The sequence below is a fragment of the Spermophilus citellus genome (assembly GCF_964194105.1).
Source record: "Spermophilus citellus genome assembly, chromosome: 3".
NCBI classification, from domain to species: Eukaryota; Metazoa; Chordata; class Mammalia; order Rodentia; family Sciuridae; genus Spermophilus; species Spermophilus citellus.
Genome location: NC_138184.1, coordinates 1,587,535 through 1,607,125, shown reverse-complemented (window position 1 = coordinate 1,607,125; position 19,591 = coordinate 1,587,535). Strand labels below are relative to the sequence as shown.

Here is a 19,591-nt window from a genome sequence, read left to right as displayed (position 1 = left end):
CCAGCAGGTCGGGCACCATGTCCTGGCTCTGGCCCAACTCCTGGGCCAGGCTCCCGGCTGCTGGTGCTGGACAGGAGCATGGCCCTGTCCTGGGACGACCCTGTCCCTGGACGACTGGACAGCTGTGCCAGGAGCAGCTGCAACCCCAAGAGCTGGCCACACAGCTCAGGCGGCAGGACGCCCAGCAGGGGCCCTTCCTCTCCCCAGAACCCAGGCAGGCCCTGGCCGCCTGATGACATCTCATAGTCCCCCTGCCCACCGTGCCCCGGGGACCTGCCACCACTCCAGCTGGGCACCCGGGGACTGGAAGACTCCTCCAGGGTCCCCCAGGCTCCCTGGGTCACCTTCTCCAGGCACCTTTCCTGACGCTGCCCTCAAGATCAGCAGGGCCCTCCCCCAGGTGACCCCAAGTCCTCTGAGCCAACTGACGTCCTGCCCTGTCACGCAGGCTGCAGGACGCCACGGGGGGCAGCTCTGGGCCTCAGGGGCACGTGCAGCGTTTTCTGTCCCCAGCACACCGCGGGTGCTCAGCCAAGGCTGGTGGTGTTGGGGAAACAGGTGGGGACGGTGGACAGGCGCCTGTGTGGATGGAGACTTGGGTGCACAGTGGGGACAGGCAGCTGTCCCTCCTGCGGGCTTTCCCCTCACAGGCCCCGCTGGCCAGCCACCCCCACGGTGCCGTGGCTCCTGGGGTCTCCAAGCTCCTGCCCCACAGGTCTCCCTGCACCAGTGACCACCATCCCTGAGCGGGGTGGGGGCCAGGCCCCTCAGCTGCTGTGCCTGCCGGAGGGCAGGGGACAGGCTGGGCAACCCGCCCAGGACCAGGCGCCTGTGTGGCCCTTCTCACAGGCAGGACAGCCACTGTGGAGGACTTGCACACGGCCTGGATGCCTCAGTGGACTCCGTGGTGTGGGGGTGTCACCAGCCACCGGCTCACATTGGCAGCCACGCCGCCCTGGGGACCCCAGGAGGCCACCCTCCTGCAGGGCAGGGCCTGAGCCCCACCTGGCACCCCTATGTCCGAGTCCTGGGGGCAAGGTCGTGTCACTCTGCCCAAGGGGGCCGACGCTGGCAGAGCTGGCACCCACCCGGCAGCACCCCCCTCCCACGGGCAGGAGGGCCTGGAGGCAGGTGGCCTGGCGTGGGCCGGGGCTCTGGCTGCCCGTGCCCAGGTCCCCATGTTTTCAGGATAACGTGGTCTTGGTCTTGGTCGGAAGACGCTTGTGACCTGTGAAGATGCCCCAGGACACATCCCAGGTCCTGTGTCCCTCCAAGTGGCAGCAGAGCAGAGCAGCAGCACGTGGCCCTCAGGGTGGGCCACGTGGGGACAGCCGCAGCCACGCGGGGGGCCCTGACTCGACTCCCCTCAGGGCACGGTCATGGCTGACGAAGTCCAGGGCCCCTGCACCTGCGTAGTGCTCTGGACACAGCAGTGGACACGGCCACCTCCTGCCCACAGCTCACCACCCCACAGCAGGGCCAGTGGCAGATACCAAAAGCGACGTTTAATCCTCAGTCAACAGAAGCAAGGCCAACCCTGAGTGGCGCTTGCCTGGGAAGTCCACCCTGGTCTACCCCGGCCTGAGGACGTGGCCCTGACCCGCCCCGGGCGGCTCAGGGTGCAGTCTGAGTGCAGAAGCAGCCGCCTGCCCCCGGGCCCCGCCCAGCACCTGGCGTCCAGAGGAGCCGCTGCTCTTGGCCAAGCTCACCCCTCCAGGACAGCAGTGGCTGAGAGGCGCTGGCGGGGCTTTCAGGGAGGGCCATCCTCTCCCTGGAGGCAGACGCGCTCGCCGTCTGCAGTGCTGGCACATCTGCCCCGGGCAGGGGCCACGTGGGAACGCGCGCAGGCTGCAGGACGCCAGGCTCCGTGGCCTTCCTGGCCTGCGGTGGGGACGTGCAGCGAGACGCAGGCCCAGCGGCCACACCTGGGCCAGCTCCAGCTCAGGCCCCTGTCAGTCGATGAGGTAGAGGGCAGAAGGCCAGCTCTGGGTCATCCTCGTACCTTCCAGAAGCCCCTCCACAGAGGCGGCGCCAGGTGCCACGCTGACACGTGACCCGTGAAGACTGGGCCCTTGGCCAGTCCTACCCCCCAGCTCCAGGACGCTGGTGCCCAGCCTGCTCCTCGGGGCAGACTTGCATGCCACCGGCTGATGGCCCTGCTGGGGACCGCTGCCTTCACCCAAGCCTGGCCCACCACCTCCAGTTCCATGGGCCCCGTCCCTCAGGCCCCTGTCCCTCGGGCCTTGGCTGGAGCCCCGGGATGCGGCTGCTTCCTGCCCCGGGGGCCACGGCTCCTGGCACCTGGTCCAGGGGTCTCAGGAGTCAGCCCATCAGAACAGTCCTGCAGGGAGAGCCCCGGGCAGCAGGAGGGAAGCACCAAATGCAGGGACCTGGGCAGCGCCCACTGGGCTCCAGAGAGCACAAGCAACCCTCGTGGAACCAGGAGGAGGACCCAAAGGAAGACTGCAGGGCTGGCGGGCAGGGCAGCCAAGCAGGCGGAGCCGCTGGAGAGGGCCGGGGTGCGGCTGCAGCCGGGTCAGGCGGGGGGGGGGGGGGGGGGGGGCTGCGGGAACCTCGCCGGGCACTGAGCACCATGTAGGAGAGGGGCCCGGCGCAGGCCTTATCCAGGGGGCGGTGGCACCCACGTCTGCTGCAGACACAGGCAGCCCCAGCATCTCGACGTGACGTGGCGGCCACGAAGGTCCAGAGCCGCGCACCTTCTCCCTAGGCCAAGGTCCCCAGCTGGGCTGTGGGGCTGGGCTGGGCCTGGCCCATGGATTCTGGGGTGCTGCTGCCCGGGATCTTGGGCTCCTGGGCAGGGGCTGCTGCCCCCGTCTCCTCAGGTGTGGACGGTTCCTGGGGCTTCTCAGGGGGCAGAGGGGACCTGACTGGCTCTTGGCTGGCAGACTGTGGGGACAGCGGGGTGTCTGAGTCCTGTGGAGGCCGTGGACTGTCGGCAGGAGCCGGTGCCCACTGGGTCTGAGGTAGGTCTTTCTGCGGAAGAGAGGTGTTTGATGAGAGGGACAGGCACCCCTGTCCCTTGGCAGGGATAGCAAACCCGTGAGGCCCACGGATCAGAGAGTCGTGCAGGGGGTCAGCAGAGTGGCCATCCCCAAAGGTCCAGGTGCAGTTGCACAGGAGGCCCTCAGTAGAGGGCTAGGGTGCTGGGACCACAGGTGACAGCCCTGCCCACCAGCACAGGGGCTGCAGGAGCCACCACAGCTCCTGGGGTCCAGGGCAAATGGCTGCAAAGCCTCTGGGGACCTCTTGGCCCAGCCTCAGCCTGAGGCCTGGCCTGCCCCCGACCCTCCAAGGACCAACCCACTCACTCTGGGGGCAAGGCTGACCCTGGGACAGCCCCTGCAAGGGTGCGGGCACCAGCGCCAAGCCCCGGTGCCAGCCGAGGGTCAGTGGGTGCCAGGACTGGCCTGCTCTTGCCCCAGGGGAGCCCGACACAAGGCACACGCCCTGTGAGTGGCCCACTGACACCCAGCGCCTGGACCCCCAGGGCAGGCGCCCACTGGGCCCGTCCTCAGTGGCAGACGCAGAGCCCAGCGCCCCGCACAGGCAGAGCTGTGCCTGAAGGGGCGGCCCTGGCAGAGGAAGCGTCAGCACGGGCAGCAGCGCAGCCTCAGTTGTGCCCAGGCCACACGCCCAGAGCGTGCCCTTGCAGGAGCGGGACCCCACCAGGGGCCCGGTGGAGCAGGGGTCTCACTCAACTGTGGCCCAGTGAGGGCTTGGGGCGGACTCCGCAGAGTCAGAGCAAACCCGTATTCACCGCAAAGCCGCTGCCCGTCCAGAAGGCGCCCAGCTCCCGGCGCCACAGCGCCACCAGGCAGCTCGTCACCAGAGTGCAGGGCACCAGGTAGAGGAGGGCGGGCTGGCCACGCTGCATGAGTGCCAGTGCCACGAACGTCACCAGGAGGCCAATGCCATAGGCTGCAGGGACAGATGGGGTGTCACCTTGGCCTGGCCAGGGTCCCTCCTGCCCCTCCCGGGAATATGCTGGGCAGGGGCAGAACCAGAGAGCAAGGTCGCGAGGGCCCTGAGGTGGCGCTGCGGGCAGCAGGGTCTGGCTGCTCTGGGTGGGTGTGAAGAGCGGCTGCAAGGGGCTGCCTCCCTGGAGCAGGAGGGCACAGTCGGCGCCCGGGAAGTCCACACGTGAGCAGTGGCAGGACAGCACTGCCAGGTGCGGCCCAGCCTGGGGACAGTCACACTCCCGGCACACGGCACCTCGTGTGAGGGCTCTGTGACACAGCAGGCAAAGGGGACCCAGGAAGAAAGCCACATGGGTCTGGGGAAGTGAGGACAGTGAGCCCCGGGCACAAGCCCAGCTGCCCAGCTCGAGGCCCCCAGAACAGAGGACAGACTCAGGCCCAGGGGCTGCGGCTGCCCAGCGCAGTGCGGTGCCTACCCACGGTGCAGGCCACAAAGTAGACCCGGGAGGACTGTGCCTGGATGTCGAACCTGTGGCAGTAGGCCACCAGCAGCCCTGCAGAGAGGACGGCGAGGATGCGGCTCACCCGGGGCCCCACTGTGGCCGGCCTGGGACCATCAAGTGTCCCCAGGACCTGGGCCTGCCGTATGCCACAGCAGCTGCCCGCATGAGAGCCACACCCAGATGCAGGGGCGCAGCGGGAGGGACAAGGACCTGCCTCTGTCCCTGGGCAGCAGCCCCAGGCTGCCCACACCGCATGCCTGCCTTGCCAGACCCCCACCCACTATTCCCAGAGCAGCCCTGACTGTTGGGGCTGGGCTCAGGCTCCCTGTCATGGGAGGCACCAGGCCCAGCTCTGGGGATGTCCCACAGCACCGCCCTCCGGGAACCTGCCAGCCCCAGTACCTGGCACCAGGATGTCTCCAAAGCCCAGGAGGGAGAAGGGCCGGTCACACAGGGCCAGTGGCGAGGCATTCAGCCTGGGCACCTTCAGGACCATGGGCAGCTGCACAGGAAGAGAAGGGAAGCCTTTCCAGGCCGGGCGCCGTGCCCGGCCCGGCCCACGCCCACCACCTGCGGCCCCAAGGCCCACAGAGTCAGGTACCGTACCTTCTCATGAGTGGACGAGTCCGAGGGCCCAGTGGCCACCTCCACCATGATGCTGTTCCCGCTCTGCAGGGGAAGGGGCGCGTCAGGGTGGGGAGGAGCGGGGCTGGGGTGGGGGGTGGGCAGCGGTGCCTACCTTGGTCAGGAAGGGCGTGACGAAGACGAAGAAGACGTCGTAGACGAAGAGCACCAGCAGCAGCAGCGTGCAGGCCTGTGGGTGGGACGCCTGCGCTGCACGGCTGCCAGGCCCGGGGCTCTGCACACCCGGATGCAGCCCTCCCAGGGAGGCAAGGAAGGGACTGTGGCTGGGCCGTGGGCAGGGGCAGGGGCGGGGACAGGGGCAGGGGGCAGAGCCAAACCCGAGGCTGCAGGGGCCTGGCAGGGACAGCTCTTTGCGAGTCCCCACTCAGGGCCCCTAAGGCCACGGGCCACTCTGGAGTGGGGACCTGGCACCACCAGGGCTTGCGACGCCCAGGACCGCCCCGCCTCACCTTGAACGTGGGGAGGCGGACAGTCCTGAGCATGTAGAGGCAGAAGGCCACACCCAGCGTGTCCTGCAGGACCCACGCCCACCTGTAAGGAAGGTGCCCGGCTGACACACCTGCCCCCCACCCCCCACACCCACCCCAGTGCCCACAGGGCTGCACCTGGTCCTCAGCCACCAGGCAGCCAGGCTGCACACCTCCAGGAGCAGCCCCCTCCTCGCCTGGCCAGGGCTGGGCTGCCCAGCTCCGCTGGGAGGCTGCTTGCAGGGGTGACGTCACAGTCTCCCCACGGGGTAGGGGGCCGTGGGGGGACCCTGCAGCTGCTACACTAGGTGCTATTTATAAGAGAGAATCTTGTGCCCAGCCAGGCTCGATATCACCCCCTGGTCCCTGGGAGAGCAATGGACCCTGGGGACAGACCTTGGGGACAAGGCATGTAGTCAGGTGCCAAGAATAAAACAAGGTGGCCTCCCACTCCACCCCCTCCCATCCCAACTTCACACCCCCCACCCCACCTGCAGGCTCGCCAGCTGCCTGCAGGACCGGTCCCCCCAAGCTGAACACAATGAGATCATCTCCCCTCCGTGGCAGCTGGGGACAGCCACTACTGCACCAGGTGCGGGGACAGCAGGGTTCCACTCCTGGCAGTGGGTGGCTTCCCGGCTGCATCCAACCCCTTGGCTCCCGTTCCCTTTGTCACAAAGGACTCGCGGTATCTCCACCTCTCCCCTCTGGCACATCAACCTGCTGTGGCCCCGAGTGGCACTGAAGCCAGAGGTGCCTGGCTGCTTCAAGAAAAGCTCAGGGCCCTGCCAGGTGGTTTCAGGCACAGCGGTGGGAGCCGGTGGGGCCAGGCCAGCTGTCCCTGGGCCATAGCATGGGCACTCCCTGCTCAGGGAGGTGGGCTGGTGGCTGGGAAGCGAGAGAGGGAGAGGGGCTGAGGGCAGGTGTGCACAGGGCTCCCTCAGGTGGGACACGGGACCACGAAGGGGACGGGGGGGGGGGGGGGGACCGAGGGTGGCTCTGGGCCAGCGCCCCCCTTCCCCTGGCTGTGCAGGAGGACAGGGTGCCTGGGGCATCTCTATCCAGGTTCCAATCAGGGCGGTGGCACCCAGCCAAACCCAGGTGAAACAGGATGCGGGGCAGGGGCGCCACAGGGGCCGAGGCTGGGCCAGGAGAGCAGAGCGGTGCCCTCAGGCTGAGGCTGAAGCGGCTCCAGCCAGGGTGGCTGCCGGAGCCCGGCCTGGAGCACCTGAGGACAGGGCCCTGCGCCCAGGGCCTGCAGGGAGGAAGGACGTACTGGTCCTCGTTGCGGAAGACGCCCCACACCACGCTGACGGCGATGCAGAGGAGAGCCAGGAGCAGCATGCGGGCCTGCGGGCGCTTGTGGAAGTAGGGCAGGCTGTTGTCGGGGACCCTGGGGGGGAGCACCCATCAGCACCAGGAACCCACCCCTCAGCCCTCCCTGCTGCCCCACCCAGACCCACTCAGCTGCCTGCCTGCCCCACCCACTGTGCTGCAGGCCCTGTGGAGGCGCCCAGGGTCCTCCTGCCCACCTCCCGCCCTGACAGGCTCGACACCCCCTCAGGGTGACAGCACAGGAGTCCCGTGGGCGGTGCAGGGCCTGGAAGAGCCGCAGAAGCCTCCACCCAGCCCCTCTCCTTGGGCAGTGCCCCAGGTGCCGGCCCTCCACACACGCATCCCACCTGGTCTACAGCGGCCCTCTCTGGAGCTCCGGGGCTCTGGCCCTCAGCCTGCCAGGTGCCCTGCTAGGCCTGGCTGCTACCCACTGGAGCCCCCCAGGCTGAGGCCCCAGGCAGCCGGCTGAACTTAGTACCTCCCTGCCCCTCACAGTGACCCTGCAGCCTGGACACCTATGGTGGTGTACCTGGGGCAAGGGAACCCTGTTCCTGCTGTGTCCCCCACTGCCTTGGTCCTGGTGGGTCCTGCTGACAGCCTTGTGCTGGACAGTATGTGAGGGGGACGCTGTCTGGGTACTGGGGACCTGAGAACCAGCACCCACCTCTCAGCCCTCCCTGAATTGCAGAGACAGGTAGGCCCAGGCGGGAGGGGGTCCTGGCCGTGGGCAGGCCAAGCATGGCACTTCAGGGGCTGGGAAGCGGACCACGATGCCTGGGGGTGCCCGCCTCCCCTCCGGGCGGCTCACCTGCACTCGCAGAAGGGCAGCCGGCGCACGCAGGGGGCCAGGCAGCTGTAGAGGCCGGTGGAGGAGGCCAGGCAGAAGATCCCGATGATGGCATAGACTGCGGGGGCAGGGCAGTGAGGCTGGTACCCGCGCCCACCTGCCCGGGCACCCTCAGGGGCGGGCGGCGCACCCAGGTGATCGTAGAAGTGGTAGAGCAGCACCAGCATGGAGCAGCACATGACCACGAACACGCCGATCATGACGGGCGTCACGTCCACCGCCGCCTCCTGCTTCTCGGGCCCGTCGTCCCGCTTGTGTTTCATGTACCTTCTTGGAAGACACCACGAGGACACGAGGTCACCAGGGTCAGGCCCGCTGCGGGGGCAGGCCGGGCTGAACCAGCTCTGACCACAGGGGCAGACCAGGAGCCCTCCCAGCCACCAGCCCTTGCGCTGGACAGTGGAGATGGCGCAGGCCCCCTGGCCAGCCGAGTCCACCTGCCACCTGAATGTGAGGGGCCACAGAACGGGGGCAGCTCCTGGGCGACAGAGGGGCGTGGAAGCTCCGGGCTCCCCACACGCCCCCAAGTCCCTGGTGACCTCCTTCACCTGGTGGGGACAGAACTGCTCCAAGGAGCCGCAACTCAGGAGGGCCACGCCCTGCCCTGCCCTGCCGCTGCCCCACCTCCATCATGTGCTGGGGCCCTGGGCACTGCCCGGGCGGGAGCCCTAGACCCCCTGGCACCTACCACCATGGCCACAGCCCGGCCTGTCCGCCCTCCCCACGCCCAACACTCCTCACTCACTTCCTCACGTCCCGGCTCCCGGCCCAGTAGCCCCCGATGGCAACGGTGCCCACGGCCATGATGAAGATGATGACCATGTTGTAGTCCAGCACCGGCTCACTGGGTGCGTACAGCGCCACCCGCACTGCTTGGCCGAAGCTCTGCCTCAGGGAACAGGCCCCGCTGACCTCAGAGGCAGTCGCCGGCCCTGCCTACCAGCAGAGCCTGGGGCGGGTGGGGCTGGGGGACCCTGCCCCGGGATCTCCCTCCCAGGCACTGACCCACCATCCTGACCCGCAGCAGCAGCCCAGGCCCCGGGTGCACAGAGCAGCAGGTGCAGGCCTACCCTGAAGATGTCCAGCATGTCCCTGTGGCTGAGGAGGGCCACGGGGATGCCAATCTCCTCGTACTGTGTCTTGTTGCCTCCTGGGGGAACCTGGAGCCCGGAGAAGGGAGCACGCGGTCACCCCCGCCTCAGGGCCAGACCTTGCCTGCAGGCCCAGGTCCTCAGCCAGAGCCCTGGTTTGTGGAAGGGACAGGGGGGGCCAGGCTCTAGGCCCCCTGGCAAGGCCCCAGCCCTGCTCCCCTCAAGGACCCTGGCAAAGGCCCAGCGGTCCCTCAGGAAGGCGGACTCAAGCTGCTCCCCTTTGCCTCGCTGTGGCCGCCCAGGCCCACAGCCCTACTGCCCTCACAGGCTCCGCCCACCTGGTGCTGCCCAACTGCCCAGGGGGGTCCCCCCACCACGCTGGGCCCAGGGCTGCTGCAGCCGAAGGAGCAGCCTTCACTGAGCAGCAGACCACCCTGCCTCTGCCACACAGCTGTCCTGGAGAGGCGCAGAGCCTGGCAGGGCAGGACTGGGCTGTGGCACTCTCCCTGGAGGTGACCGCTGTCCCCGAGGGTGCACCGAAGGCCATACCAGCTTCTCCTTGCTGACGATGAGCAGCCCGCGCGCCCCGCTGCCCTGGGCCAGCCGCACCTTCTCGTAGAAGGTGCAGTTCCCGCGGGCCACCAGTGGGATCTGGCTGCTGAAGCCGCTGGCAGGGAGGTCGCTCGGGGAGCACAGCAGCGAGGCCGTCCAGTTACGCAGCTGCAGGAGAGACTGAGGGCGGACGAGGCCCTGAGTTGCCAGGGGGGGCGGCCCGAGACCCCACCACACATCCAACAGGAGGGTAGCTTTTGCCTGCCCCACCCAGGCTTCCCAGGGCCCAGCCGCGCTGTGACAGAGGGCCACAGGAGGGACACACTGGGTTCTCCAAGAGTTCTTCTGGGGACAACAGGGCCTGGCGGGGCTTCCCAGGGGCCCAGCAGAAGGCTGAAGCCCTAGGTCTGCCACCTGAAGCCCAGGCCACGTCCGAGTCTGCCCAGAGCCAGCTGCTGCCACTGTGCACTGCAGGCAGAGGATCTCCCTGCATCTCGGGTGGCCTTGGGGGACCCAGGTTGGGGACGGGTGCCCCCCGTGGCCCACGCAGCCCCCTTCTCTGCATTCCTGGCACCCAGAGACTGCCCAACCTGGGCAGCCCACACCAGCTGGTTTGTGGAAGGGACAGGACGCTCACAGCACACATTGCGCACACACAAACCTGAGCCCACAATGCGCACAGCTGGGCGCTCAACCCGTTCACGCCCACGCGCACCTGCAGGCACATCCCGAAGCTTGTGGCACACGCATACGCACACCCACAGCTCACACACACACAGAGGTGGCCACGCTTGGAAGACAGATCTGTTCCGAGGGGAGAGATGGCCGCTGAGAGGGAGAAGCGTGCTTGAGGTGCGATCCATGCGCGGCGCAGGTGGTGGCCAGGAGCAAAGCCGTGAGGAAACGCAAGCAGAGAGGCACACCTGTGTCCGGGTGCCCCCATCTCCCATCAGGCCTAGGACCCTGACCCTGTCCCGGCCATGCCCAGAACGGCAGAAAGGCCCATCTCCCAGCAGGCCTCTGGACAGCTCTCATTTACGACCAGGGAGACTGAGGCCCAGAGGGGCTCACGGAGGCTCCAGCGGCAGGTGACCCGTGCCCAGGGTCTGCATCCTGCCTCTGCTGACTTGGCTTTCCCACAAACTGCTGCAGGAAGAGTGGCCACGGCATGAGCGAGGACGACACCCCAGCTGGGGGTGGAGGGCCTCAGGCAGCGGCACTCACCGCCTTGCTGAGGTCCTGCGGCAGGTGGGCCCACTGGGGGTTGTACAGGATGCAGTAGTCCTTGCCTTTGGGGGTCCCACTCTCCGGAAGCACATGCACCATGCCGTACTCACAGGCCACCTGCAGAGGGACATGGTGCCAGTCAGAGACCCCACGAGGTAGAGCACCCAAGGACCTGAGGACGTCTGGGGATGCGGTGCTTGTGTTCACAAGGTGGCTGGGGACATTTCTATCCTCCTCTCAGCAGGACAGAGAAGAACACAACGGAGACACACGCACGTGCATATACACACACGTACTTTTCCTGTGGTGCTGGGGCAGGAGTTAGGACGAGGAGCATGTCAGGCAAGCGCTGACCACTGAGCGACACCTGCTCCTGACGTCACACTGTAGGTGGGGGTTGGGGGAGAGCAAGGGCATGAAGGAGTCGCCTCCCCAGGCAGACCCGGGCGTCCACAGCCACCTGTGGGTCAGACCTGCAGGTCCCAGGTCTCTGCACCAACAGTGGCGCTGGGCTGGGCTCAGGGCCTGTGTGACACCCCATGGGGCCTCCCAGGACCAGCAGGGACGGCAGGAGAGCCGAAGTCTTGGGGGAGAGGGCAGCACATCAGTTCTGTCCCCAGGCCCTGGCGGTCGCTTGTGGCCGGGGGGCAATGGCCAGGACTGTGGGGCAGGGCGGGATGTCTGACTGAGCTTCCGGCACTCCAAGAAATGGGGGATGGCCCCCCACCCACAGTCTGCATTACAGCTGGTCAGAAGACCAGTACAAGCGGGCACCGGTCAGGACCCCTGCTCAACGTCCCTTCAGCTCCCTGGGAAAATGAGGCAAGAAGCGGACACAACCAAGGGCCCCCAGTGGGCAGGCTGGGGGCTGCACCCTGCTCCAGGCCGCAGTCCTGCCACAGCCGATAACCCGCGGCGCCTATCCCCGCTCTCTGCCAAGCCCCAGGTGACCGCCTGGCACCTGCTGACAGCAGCTGTGAACAGTGCTCAAATTCAGGCAGAGGGCAGGACATGAAGACACCTCTGAGGGTGGCCCAGTGGCCTGGGACAGAAAAGGGTCCAGCTGTGGGGAGACACCTTTGCACACAAAGCCCCGCCATGCCCTCGCCCCCTCCCTAGGGCCTCAGTCCTCCGGGTGGCTACGCAGCCTCCTGTTGCCTAGGCTCCTTCCTGGCTCACTGGAGCCCTGCCAGCATCTGACAAGGACACTCCCTCTCATGGTGACCTGTCACCTCGGGTCTGAAAAGTCGGGGTGTGGGGAGGGTGTGGCCCATGGTAGAGGGCCCTGGTGATCTGGGGAGCTCGCAGGCTGTCCCTGGCCTTCTCAGAGCTGGACACCCACACACTTGGGGCTCCTGGGCCAGGCTCCTGCAGCTCCCTCCTGCCGCGGCAGACACACTTAGTGTCTCCTGGGGACGAGCCACAGAAACAAGCCGGCAGCAGGCACTGGCAATGCATGGACGGGTGCCAACCTGCCCCAGCCGTGGAGACTGGCACGGCAAGGTCCACCACACCACCAGGCCCCACAGGCCCCTAGGGCTGTGCTGAGATGAGGGTGGGGGAAGGGAAGCTCTGGCCTGGCCAGGGCCCTGATGGCTTCTTGTGAGGACCTGGGCCCCTCCACAGGGCCCACCCCATGGCCTGGGCCAACATGAGGCCCCAAGCGCCGCATCCCAAACTGCTGGCCACGGGGCCACAAGGCCAGCTCTGGAGCTTTGCTGGTTTTGTTGTCTCAGGTGGGTGCTGGGCCCCTGGCGCCAACCATCAGTGAGATAAGGACCGTCTGCCGCACAGGCTGCTGGGTGTGTCCCGGGGCACCGAGCTGAAGCTGGACAGTGTGGCGGATCACCAGCACTCTCAGGGGAAGGCAAGGGGTGGCCTGAGGACAGCAGTTTCATTCCCCGCGCCTGGTCCCACACCCACCCAACCACAACCTCTGGTCAGTTCCCCTGCCAAGGTTCCCTCTGAGGACACCATCAGCGTGGCCCCTGGTGTCCTGGAAGCCCTGGGCCTCCAACAAGCTCCCACAGCCCCTGGCATCTGTCCCAGGAAGGGTCTGTGGGCTGCAGAGGGCCCAGAGCCTTCTGTCTAGTCTGCCTGGAACAAGCAGGTCCCTGAGCACAGGTCCAAGGCTCCCCCACCACACACGCAAAGCCGAGCAGCTGCCACGGGACCACGTGCCCCACAAAGCCAAACCCAGGGGCCCTTCCCAGGAGACAGCGCCATACCACTCTGGGGGACCGTGGCTTTTAGTGAAAAGTGTCTTTTGTGCAAAACAGAATTGACAACTAAAACTGCTTCTCTTCAAAAAGTTCATTTAAGAACATAAAACTGGGGCTGGGGATGTGGCTCAAGCGGTAGCGCGCTCGCCTGGAATGTGTGTGGCCCGGGTTCGATCCTCAGCACCACATACAAAGATGTTGTGTCCGCCGAAAACTAAAAATAAAATAAATAAACATTAAAAAAAAAAAAACACAAAAATGGGGCTGGGGCCGTGGCTCAGTGGTAAAGCTCTTGCCTCACTGAGCTCGATTCTCAGCAGTGCATATAAATAAATGAATAGAATATGGTCCGCCGCCAACACACACACACACACACACACACACACACACACACACACACGTGCATTCACGAGTTTCCCTCCTCACAGCCTGTGAGACTGAGTTTCTGTCGAAAAGCCTGTGCTCCCCTCAGCCACCAGGAAACAGGGGCCCCCTGGGAAGTTTCCCACCTGCTGCACTACAGGGCCTGGCAGGAGACCCCCAGAGGACCCAGCTGCAAAGGTACCCCGTGTTCCAGGTAAGCTGCCGATCAGCAGAGCTCGGCCTCCCAGGGCAGACCCCATGTCACAGCCACCTGCACGCCTCACAGTCAGACCTGGAAATCCCACGGAGCCGCTGCAGAGGCACCAGAAGTACCTGACACCGCAGGGAAGGTGGGCCACAGGCCACTAAGCAGCAGACCCCACTTGTGACCTTACCCTGCACCCACTTGTCCTAACTGGAAAGAGGGATGTACTATGAATGTTCCACCTGCCTAGGGTCAGAAAACACCAGCAAGTTCAGGATTGTCACCCAGCTTCTCCACCTGGGAAGAGCTGGTCTCATTTTTGTGCACCTGGATTCCAATGTCCTAGAAGTGACCTGTCTGGGAGCAGGACCTGGACACACCAGGGGTGGCAGCTGCTGTCCTTAACCATGCACAGCATGAAGTGCTCAGCCCTCAGCCCAGCACCAAGCCTCCCATCACCTGGCCTGAGGGCCCCAGGCTCTGTCCTGCCCTTACCCTCTGCCTGGGGCCACTCCCAGCCTCCCCTCCTCCAGTTCTGAGGGAGATGCCCTGGCCTCCCTCCAAGGTCCATCTGAAACACCTCCTTTGTAGAGATCTTTCTGGTGTGTGGGGGGACACTTCTCCCTGGAGCACGGAAGCAGCCTACATGCCGGGCCTGCAGCTCCCATCTCCATGCAGATCACAGCTCACACTCCTGCTCTGGTGCCCGACACCCCTCCTCTGGCACCGTCACCTGAACAATTCCAAGCAAACACTCCCGCCTTCTGTGGTGTCCCCACAATCCTGCAGCCACCTCTCTTGCCTTCTCCTCATTCAAAATAGCTGGAGAGTGCAAAGCCCCTTCCTAAGATGGGACGCCACAGGGCAGAGCCAGGGGCTGGGGAAGCAGCGGGGAGGTGGGATAAAGGCTGAAAGGATGGCGGGGCATTGCAGGGCGACAGGAAAGACGGAAGCAAAGGGCCCTCGGGCACAGGGCGTGGTAAGGGATGGGGGCCGCTGGACGGCTGGCATCTGGACACGACCAGACCTGACGGGGTGAGCAGCAGTCCTGCCTGGGAGAGAGCACCCGGGAGGTGGGGGGGGGGGGGCAAAAGCAGCCACCGGGAGAAAGGGCCAGCTGCTGGGGCTCCTGCAGGGACAGTGCTGGGCCGCGGCACAGAACCCGGGCGGAAGGTCCCAGCGGCAGCCAGGAGGGGGGCAGGCCCGGAGACGGGACATCACTCTGACAGCGTGCGCCGGCTAGCTCGGGGACTGTCCCCGCTGGGACCCGACCGTCAGCGGCGCGGCCGCTCCTGACCCGCACCCCAGACGCTGACGCCCCTTGGTGGACCCGCAGCCTCGGCTCAAGGCAGGGATCTCCTCCAAGGTCCAGGGAAAAAGACGGGACAGGGGTTCGCCCCCTCCAGGGCGGGCTCTCGACTCGGCCCGGAGCTGCCGGGCTGGGGAGGCCGCGCTGGCCGCCGGACGCCGGGGCCTCCCCGCACCTGACGGGGCGCGCAGCGTCGTGCCCACCGCGCGGGCGGGACGCCGCGGCTGGGAGGGCGGCGGACACCGCCGAGGCCCCAGGGCCCGGGAGCGGCCGGAGACCCCGCGACGCGGCCCGGGGGAGAGGGGCCGCGGCCGCAAGGTCACAGCCCGCTCGGGGCGCGCGGGGGTCGGGGCCGGGCGGGCCTCGCGGGGGCCGGGCCGAGGGCGGCAGCCGCGGGGCCGCGGGGCCGCGCAGCCCTCACCTCGGCCGCGAGGAACAGAAAGGCGGTGACAAGCCGCGCCAGCGCCGCAGCCGCCATGTCCGCGGGTCCCGCCGCAGCTGAAGGCACAAGTTTCCCAGCGACGCCCCGGGCTCCGCACCGCGCACGCGCTGTTTTGCGCGCCGGGTCAAAGGGCGCGGCGCCTGCGCAGATCGGCCGGAGGCAAGATGGCGGTGCGCGGGCCGGCGGAGGGGGAGGAGGCCGTGGGCGCTGGGCCGCGGGGGCCGGGGCCGGGGCCGGGGTGCAGAGGGGATCGGGGTGCAGAAGAGGACGGGGACGCGGTGGAGAGGGGGACGGGTCCACGGGGACGGAGTGCAGAGGGGGACGGGGACGGGGTGCAGAGGGGGACGGGGACGGGGTGCAGAGGGGGACAGGGCCACGAGGAATGGGGACGGGGTGCAGAAGGGGACAGGGCCACAAGGAATGGGGACTGGGTGCAGAGGGAGACGGTGCAGAGGGGGACAGGACGGGTCCACGAGTAATGGGATCTGTGTGCAGAGGGGGACAGCCACAAGGAATGGGGACGGAGCGCACAGGAGGACAGGGTGCACAGGAGGACAGGGTGCAGAGGGGGACGGGATGTAGAGGGGATAGTGCCACGGGGAACGGGAAGGGGTGCAGAGGGGGACAGGGACAGCATGCATAGGGGGGCTGGGCCACGGGGAACTGGACGGGGTGCAGAGGGGGACGGGGACGGGGTGCAGAGGGGGACAGGGCCACGAGGAGTGGGGACAGGGTACAGAGGGGGACGGGCCGCAGGGAATGGGGATGGGATGGGGTACAGAGGGGGAGAGGGGCTCCAGGTCCACTCCTATAGCAGGTGCTCACCCTGGGTTAGGGAGCTGCCGGTGGGGAGGCCGTGGGGGTTGAGGGCTGCGGATAGCAGCCTCATGTGCTGTGCCCCCCTCAGGACAAAGAGAAGAAGAAGAAGGAGAGCATCTTGGACCTGTCCAAGTACATCGACAAGACCATCCGGGTGAAGTTCCAGGGGGGCCGTGAAGGTGAGGCCCAGGGCACGCTGGCTTGGTGGTGCAAACGGCCGTGAAGAGGGGGTCTGCGCGCTTGATCGGGCCACTTTGTGCAGTCAGACTGACCCAGCTGGAAGGGAGGGACCGGTGTGCCCACCTTGCAGTGGGGACGCTGAGGCTCAGAGGGGGGAACAACACAACCAGTGGCACACCTGGGTCGGGACTGGGGACCTGGCCTCCCACGTGGTCCCGTCTCTGAGCCCCACCAGGCGCCCGGCTTCCTGATCTCTTGGCTTCTGTTCCTGCTCCCCAGACACCAGGGCCTTCCCTCTGCCTGTGCACCTGTGGGACCAGGGGGTCTCTGGTGGCCATCCCCAGCACTGCAGCAGATGGAGCAGCATGCCCAGCCTCCCCCGTTCCAGGCCAGGAGCACTGCGGGTGGTGACCACCAGAGTGGCCCCAGACAGGGCCAGTGTCCCCCGTAGCAGTTTCCACTGGTGGGGAACCGCAGCTCTGTGACCAACCTGCACGTGGTGGCCAAAGGAACCTGTTAGGGTGGGCTCCCTCGCGCCTGCTCGGACCCTGCAGGGCTCCCCACTCCGGGTCCAGCCTGCCCTTCTCCAGCAGGTGAGGGCCCAGCACTCTGCCACTCTGGGCTCGCCGTCTCGGGGCCGAGCCCTGCATCTGGCCTGGGCAGGACCTAGCAAGAGCGAGGCTCTCAGAGGGCAGGAGCCAGGCCTTGTGCCGTGGCCCTGTGGTCCAGTGGAGAGAGCAGCAGTGGGTCCTGGCTCTGGTCCCAGGCAGCTGCCCTCTGAGTCTCAGTGTCCTCATGGCATACAGGGCTACCTCCACCTGCTCCCCAGGTGGCTGTGTGACTCCAGGCTCCTCCCTCAGCGGGCACTGGTGGGCCTCACTCACTGGGGGCAGCCTCTCTGATGCTTGGCTCCTGCCTCCTCAGATGGGGACTCAGGCGCCACCACGAGGTGGACAGTTGGTATCAGAGCCCAAACCTGAACGTCCAGGTGCAGCCCACAGGTCAGCTCCGAGCTGAGCTGAGCCGCTTGAGCCTGCTGGGCCTGTGCTGGTGCCCGGGCATGCAGGGTGTCGGAGTGGATGCGGCTCTGGCTTTCCAGGGGCTGCCTCTGTTTCCTAATGTGGGTATCAGATTGCCAGCAAGTTCAGTACCTCCCAGGTTGACAGACCGAGAGCCCAGTGCCCAGGGCACAGGGTCTCAGACGTCACGAGACAGGGGTCTCTTTGGGCCTGTCCACACAGACCCCACCCCCTTCCCAGCGTGCTGGATGTGGGCAGAAGTCAGTTCCTTGTAGTTGTGGGCTGTGCCCTGGGCTTGTGATGTTGGTGTCTGTGGACCCCATTCCTGCCTGGGCCCCTCTGCACGTGGCAGCTTGCTCCCGTGGCGTGGGTTGGGCAGATGTGTTCACATTGAGCGCCGGAAAGTGCCTGGGTCTTGAAGGTCCCACCCAATTAGAACAGGCCCACCACAGTCATGTTCCTTAGGTGAACTCACAGGCCTTTCCTCATGGTCACATGACCTAATCTTAAGAGAGAGACCCTGTGAGAGCCCAGGGCCAAACCCATAGTCGAGCATTCGCCCAGGTCAGGGGGGTCCATCTGTCGGCCTGCCTGCCAGCCACAGCTCTCAGCCCGTGATCAAGACGGAATCACATGTGCCCCTGGGTCTGCAACTGCACCCCCACCCGGCAGGCGCCCTTGCTCAGACGGCCCCCCCCAGAGCCAGGGGCCTCTCAGGGGCATCAGGGCCAGGCATGAAGGCCCAGCAGGGTGCGGACAGCTCCGCCTTTGCAGCTGCTGAGGTGCTGAGAGAGCTGGTGTCACCCTGTGTGCTGGCACCGTCTCCAAACGGGGTGCAGAGGGGGACGGGGTGCAGAGGGGTACAGGGCCACGGGGCGAGGGAGCCAGGACGGGCGGCACCAGGTGCATGTGGGTCCTGGAGGAAGAGGCCAGAGAGGCTGGAAGCAGGGAGCAGGGGGCAGAGCTAGGCAGTGACCTCAGGAGTGACCTGGCAGGATACGCCCTAGGAGCCCTGTCCCTTGAGGATGTGTGAGGAGGTGAGACAAGTCACCTTTTCATCTTTTCTGGGAGGACGGGCCAAGAGAAAGGGGCTTCGTGATGTTGGAAACCCACGCGCATTGGCCCCTCAGCACCCTGGACAGCCTCCTGGGTGCTCTCCCTCCCAGCGCCCAGCCTTCCCACAGTGGTGACGGACACCAGGTGGCGCTCTCCAGGCACTGCCGGCTGCCCGCTGCTGCCTGCTGGCCCAGGGGTTCTGACCATAGGTGGTAGTAGCCGTCACCTAGCCCTCCTGGAGCTCCCTGGGTCCCCATACCTGCACTGGGCAGCCCCTGGCAGGAGGGGACACCCACTGGCCACCCCAGGCCCCTTTCCGACATCTGCCGCTGACCTTGGCTTTGCATTCTCCTGGGGACCTTTGTAAGCCAGTGGAATCCTGAAAGGCTTCGACCCGCTGCTCAACCTCGTGCTGGACGGCACCATCGAGTACATGCGGGGTGAGTCCAGCGGGAGGGGCCGGAAGGCCGTCCGTCGCCTTGGGGGCGTGGGAGATGCATGCCCTGCCAGTTGTCCCTGGGGTCCGGTTGTCCCTGGGGTCCAGCAGCCTGCGGTGCTGGAGCGGGCAGGGCCACGGGGAGTGGAGCTTGCCGAGAGCCGCCGCCTGAGTCGCTCCAGCCACCCTCTCCTCCTGGCCCCGTCCCCCACCCAGAGGGACCGCGCGTCCCCCTGTGTCTCCTCCTGGGGGAGCACCAGCCCTGCCCTGCCCATCAGCCCAGGTCCCCAGCTCAGCAAGGCACCAGGGGACACAAGGACCTCCGGAAGGAGGAGGTCTGGCCCTTGGGCCTCTCCCCGAGGTGAGACAGGATCTGCTCTTGTCCCCTGTAGTGATCCCACGTTGTGGAAGGAAGAGGCAGGAGGGTCAGGGGCTCCCAGCCACCCGCATGCCATCCGCATGCTACCTTGGGCACGGGGCCCCCCACATAGCCCCAGGGTCAGGGCACCTGAGTTCCGTGGGCCTCGGACCCGGCGGCTGCACACGGTTTCCTGCAGCTCTGGCCCCATGGTCACGCACCAAGAGAGGCTGCCCGTGAGGTCCTGGTCACTCGCAGCGTTGCCCATGGGGGAGGGTGGAGCCACCACCCGGCCCTTAGACGGGGTCTTGCTGACCCCCGGGGTACTGTCTGTCCCCCCGCAGATCCCGATGACCAGTACAAGCTGACGGAGGACACGCGGCAGCTGGGCCTGGTGGTCTGCCGCGGCACCTCCGTGGTGCTCATCTGCCCGCAGGACGGCATGGAGGCCATCCCCAACCCCTTCATCCAGCAGCAGGACGCCTAGTGGCTGCCTCATGGCCGCCTCTGTGGACTCAGACGCCCCAGCGGGGGCAGATGTGCGTTTTCTTAATAAAATGTCAAGCTCAGAACGCGG

At 66.8% G+C, this 19,591-nt stretch overlaps 2 protein-coding genes across 14 annotated transcripts; one reads left to right on the top strand and one right to left on the bottom strand.

The window, feature by feature from the left end:
* Positions 1-1,485: 1,485 nt before the first annotated feature.
* On the bottom strand, positions 1,486-15,285 carry SPPL2B (signal peptide peptidase like 2B). 13 transcript variants are annotated; one of them, XM_081284265.1, is made up of 16 exons: positions 15,126-15,250; positions 13,624-13,692; positions 10,603-10,722; positions 9,376-9,558; positions 8,806-8,895; positions 8,481-8,620; positions 7,866-8,005; positions 7,697-7,793; positions 6,782-6,946; positions 5,536-5,617; positions 5,181-5,255; positions 5,048-5,110; positions 4,844-4,943; positions 4,415-4,492; positions 3,779-3,939; positions 1,486-2,990 (listed from the first exon to the last, which is right to left on the bottom strand). In XM_081284265.1, the coding sequence occupies exons 3-16, from the start codon at positions 10,702-10,704 to the stop codon at positions 2,331-2,333; spliced, it is 2,136 nt and encodes a 711-aa protein (XP_081140391.1). In that variant the 5' UTR covers positions 10,705-10,722; positions 13,624-13,692; positions 15,126-15,250; the 3' UTR covers positions 1,486-2,330. The 13 variants fall into 13 exon arrangements, with proteins under 13 accessions (XP_081140391.1, XP_081140392.1, XP_081140388.1 ...); XM_081284266.1 differs by lacking the exon at positions 13,624-13,692 and adding an exon at positions 10,902-10,989 and having other exon boundaries at positions 15,126-15,155; XM_081284262.1 differs by lacking the exon at positions 13,624-13,692 and having other exon boundaries at positions 7,866-8,002; positions 15,126-15,285.
* Positions 15,276-19,591, top strand: LSM7 (LSM7 homolog, U6 small nuclear RNA and mRNA degradation associated). Its single transcript, XM_081284271.1, has 4 exons — positions 15,276-15,316; positions 16,054-16,144; positions 18,589-18,660; positions 19,359-19,591. The coding sequence occupies exons 1-4, from the start codon at positions 15,311-15,313 to the stop codon at positions 19,499-19,501; spliced, it is 312 nt and encodes a 103-aa protein (XP_081140397.1). The 5' UTR covers positions 15,276-15,310; the 3' UTR covers positions 19,502-19,591.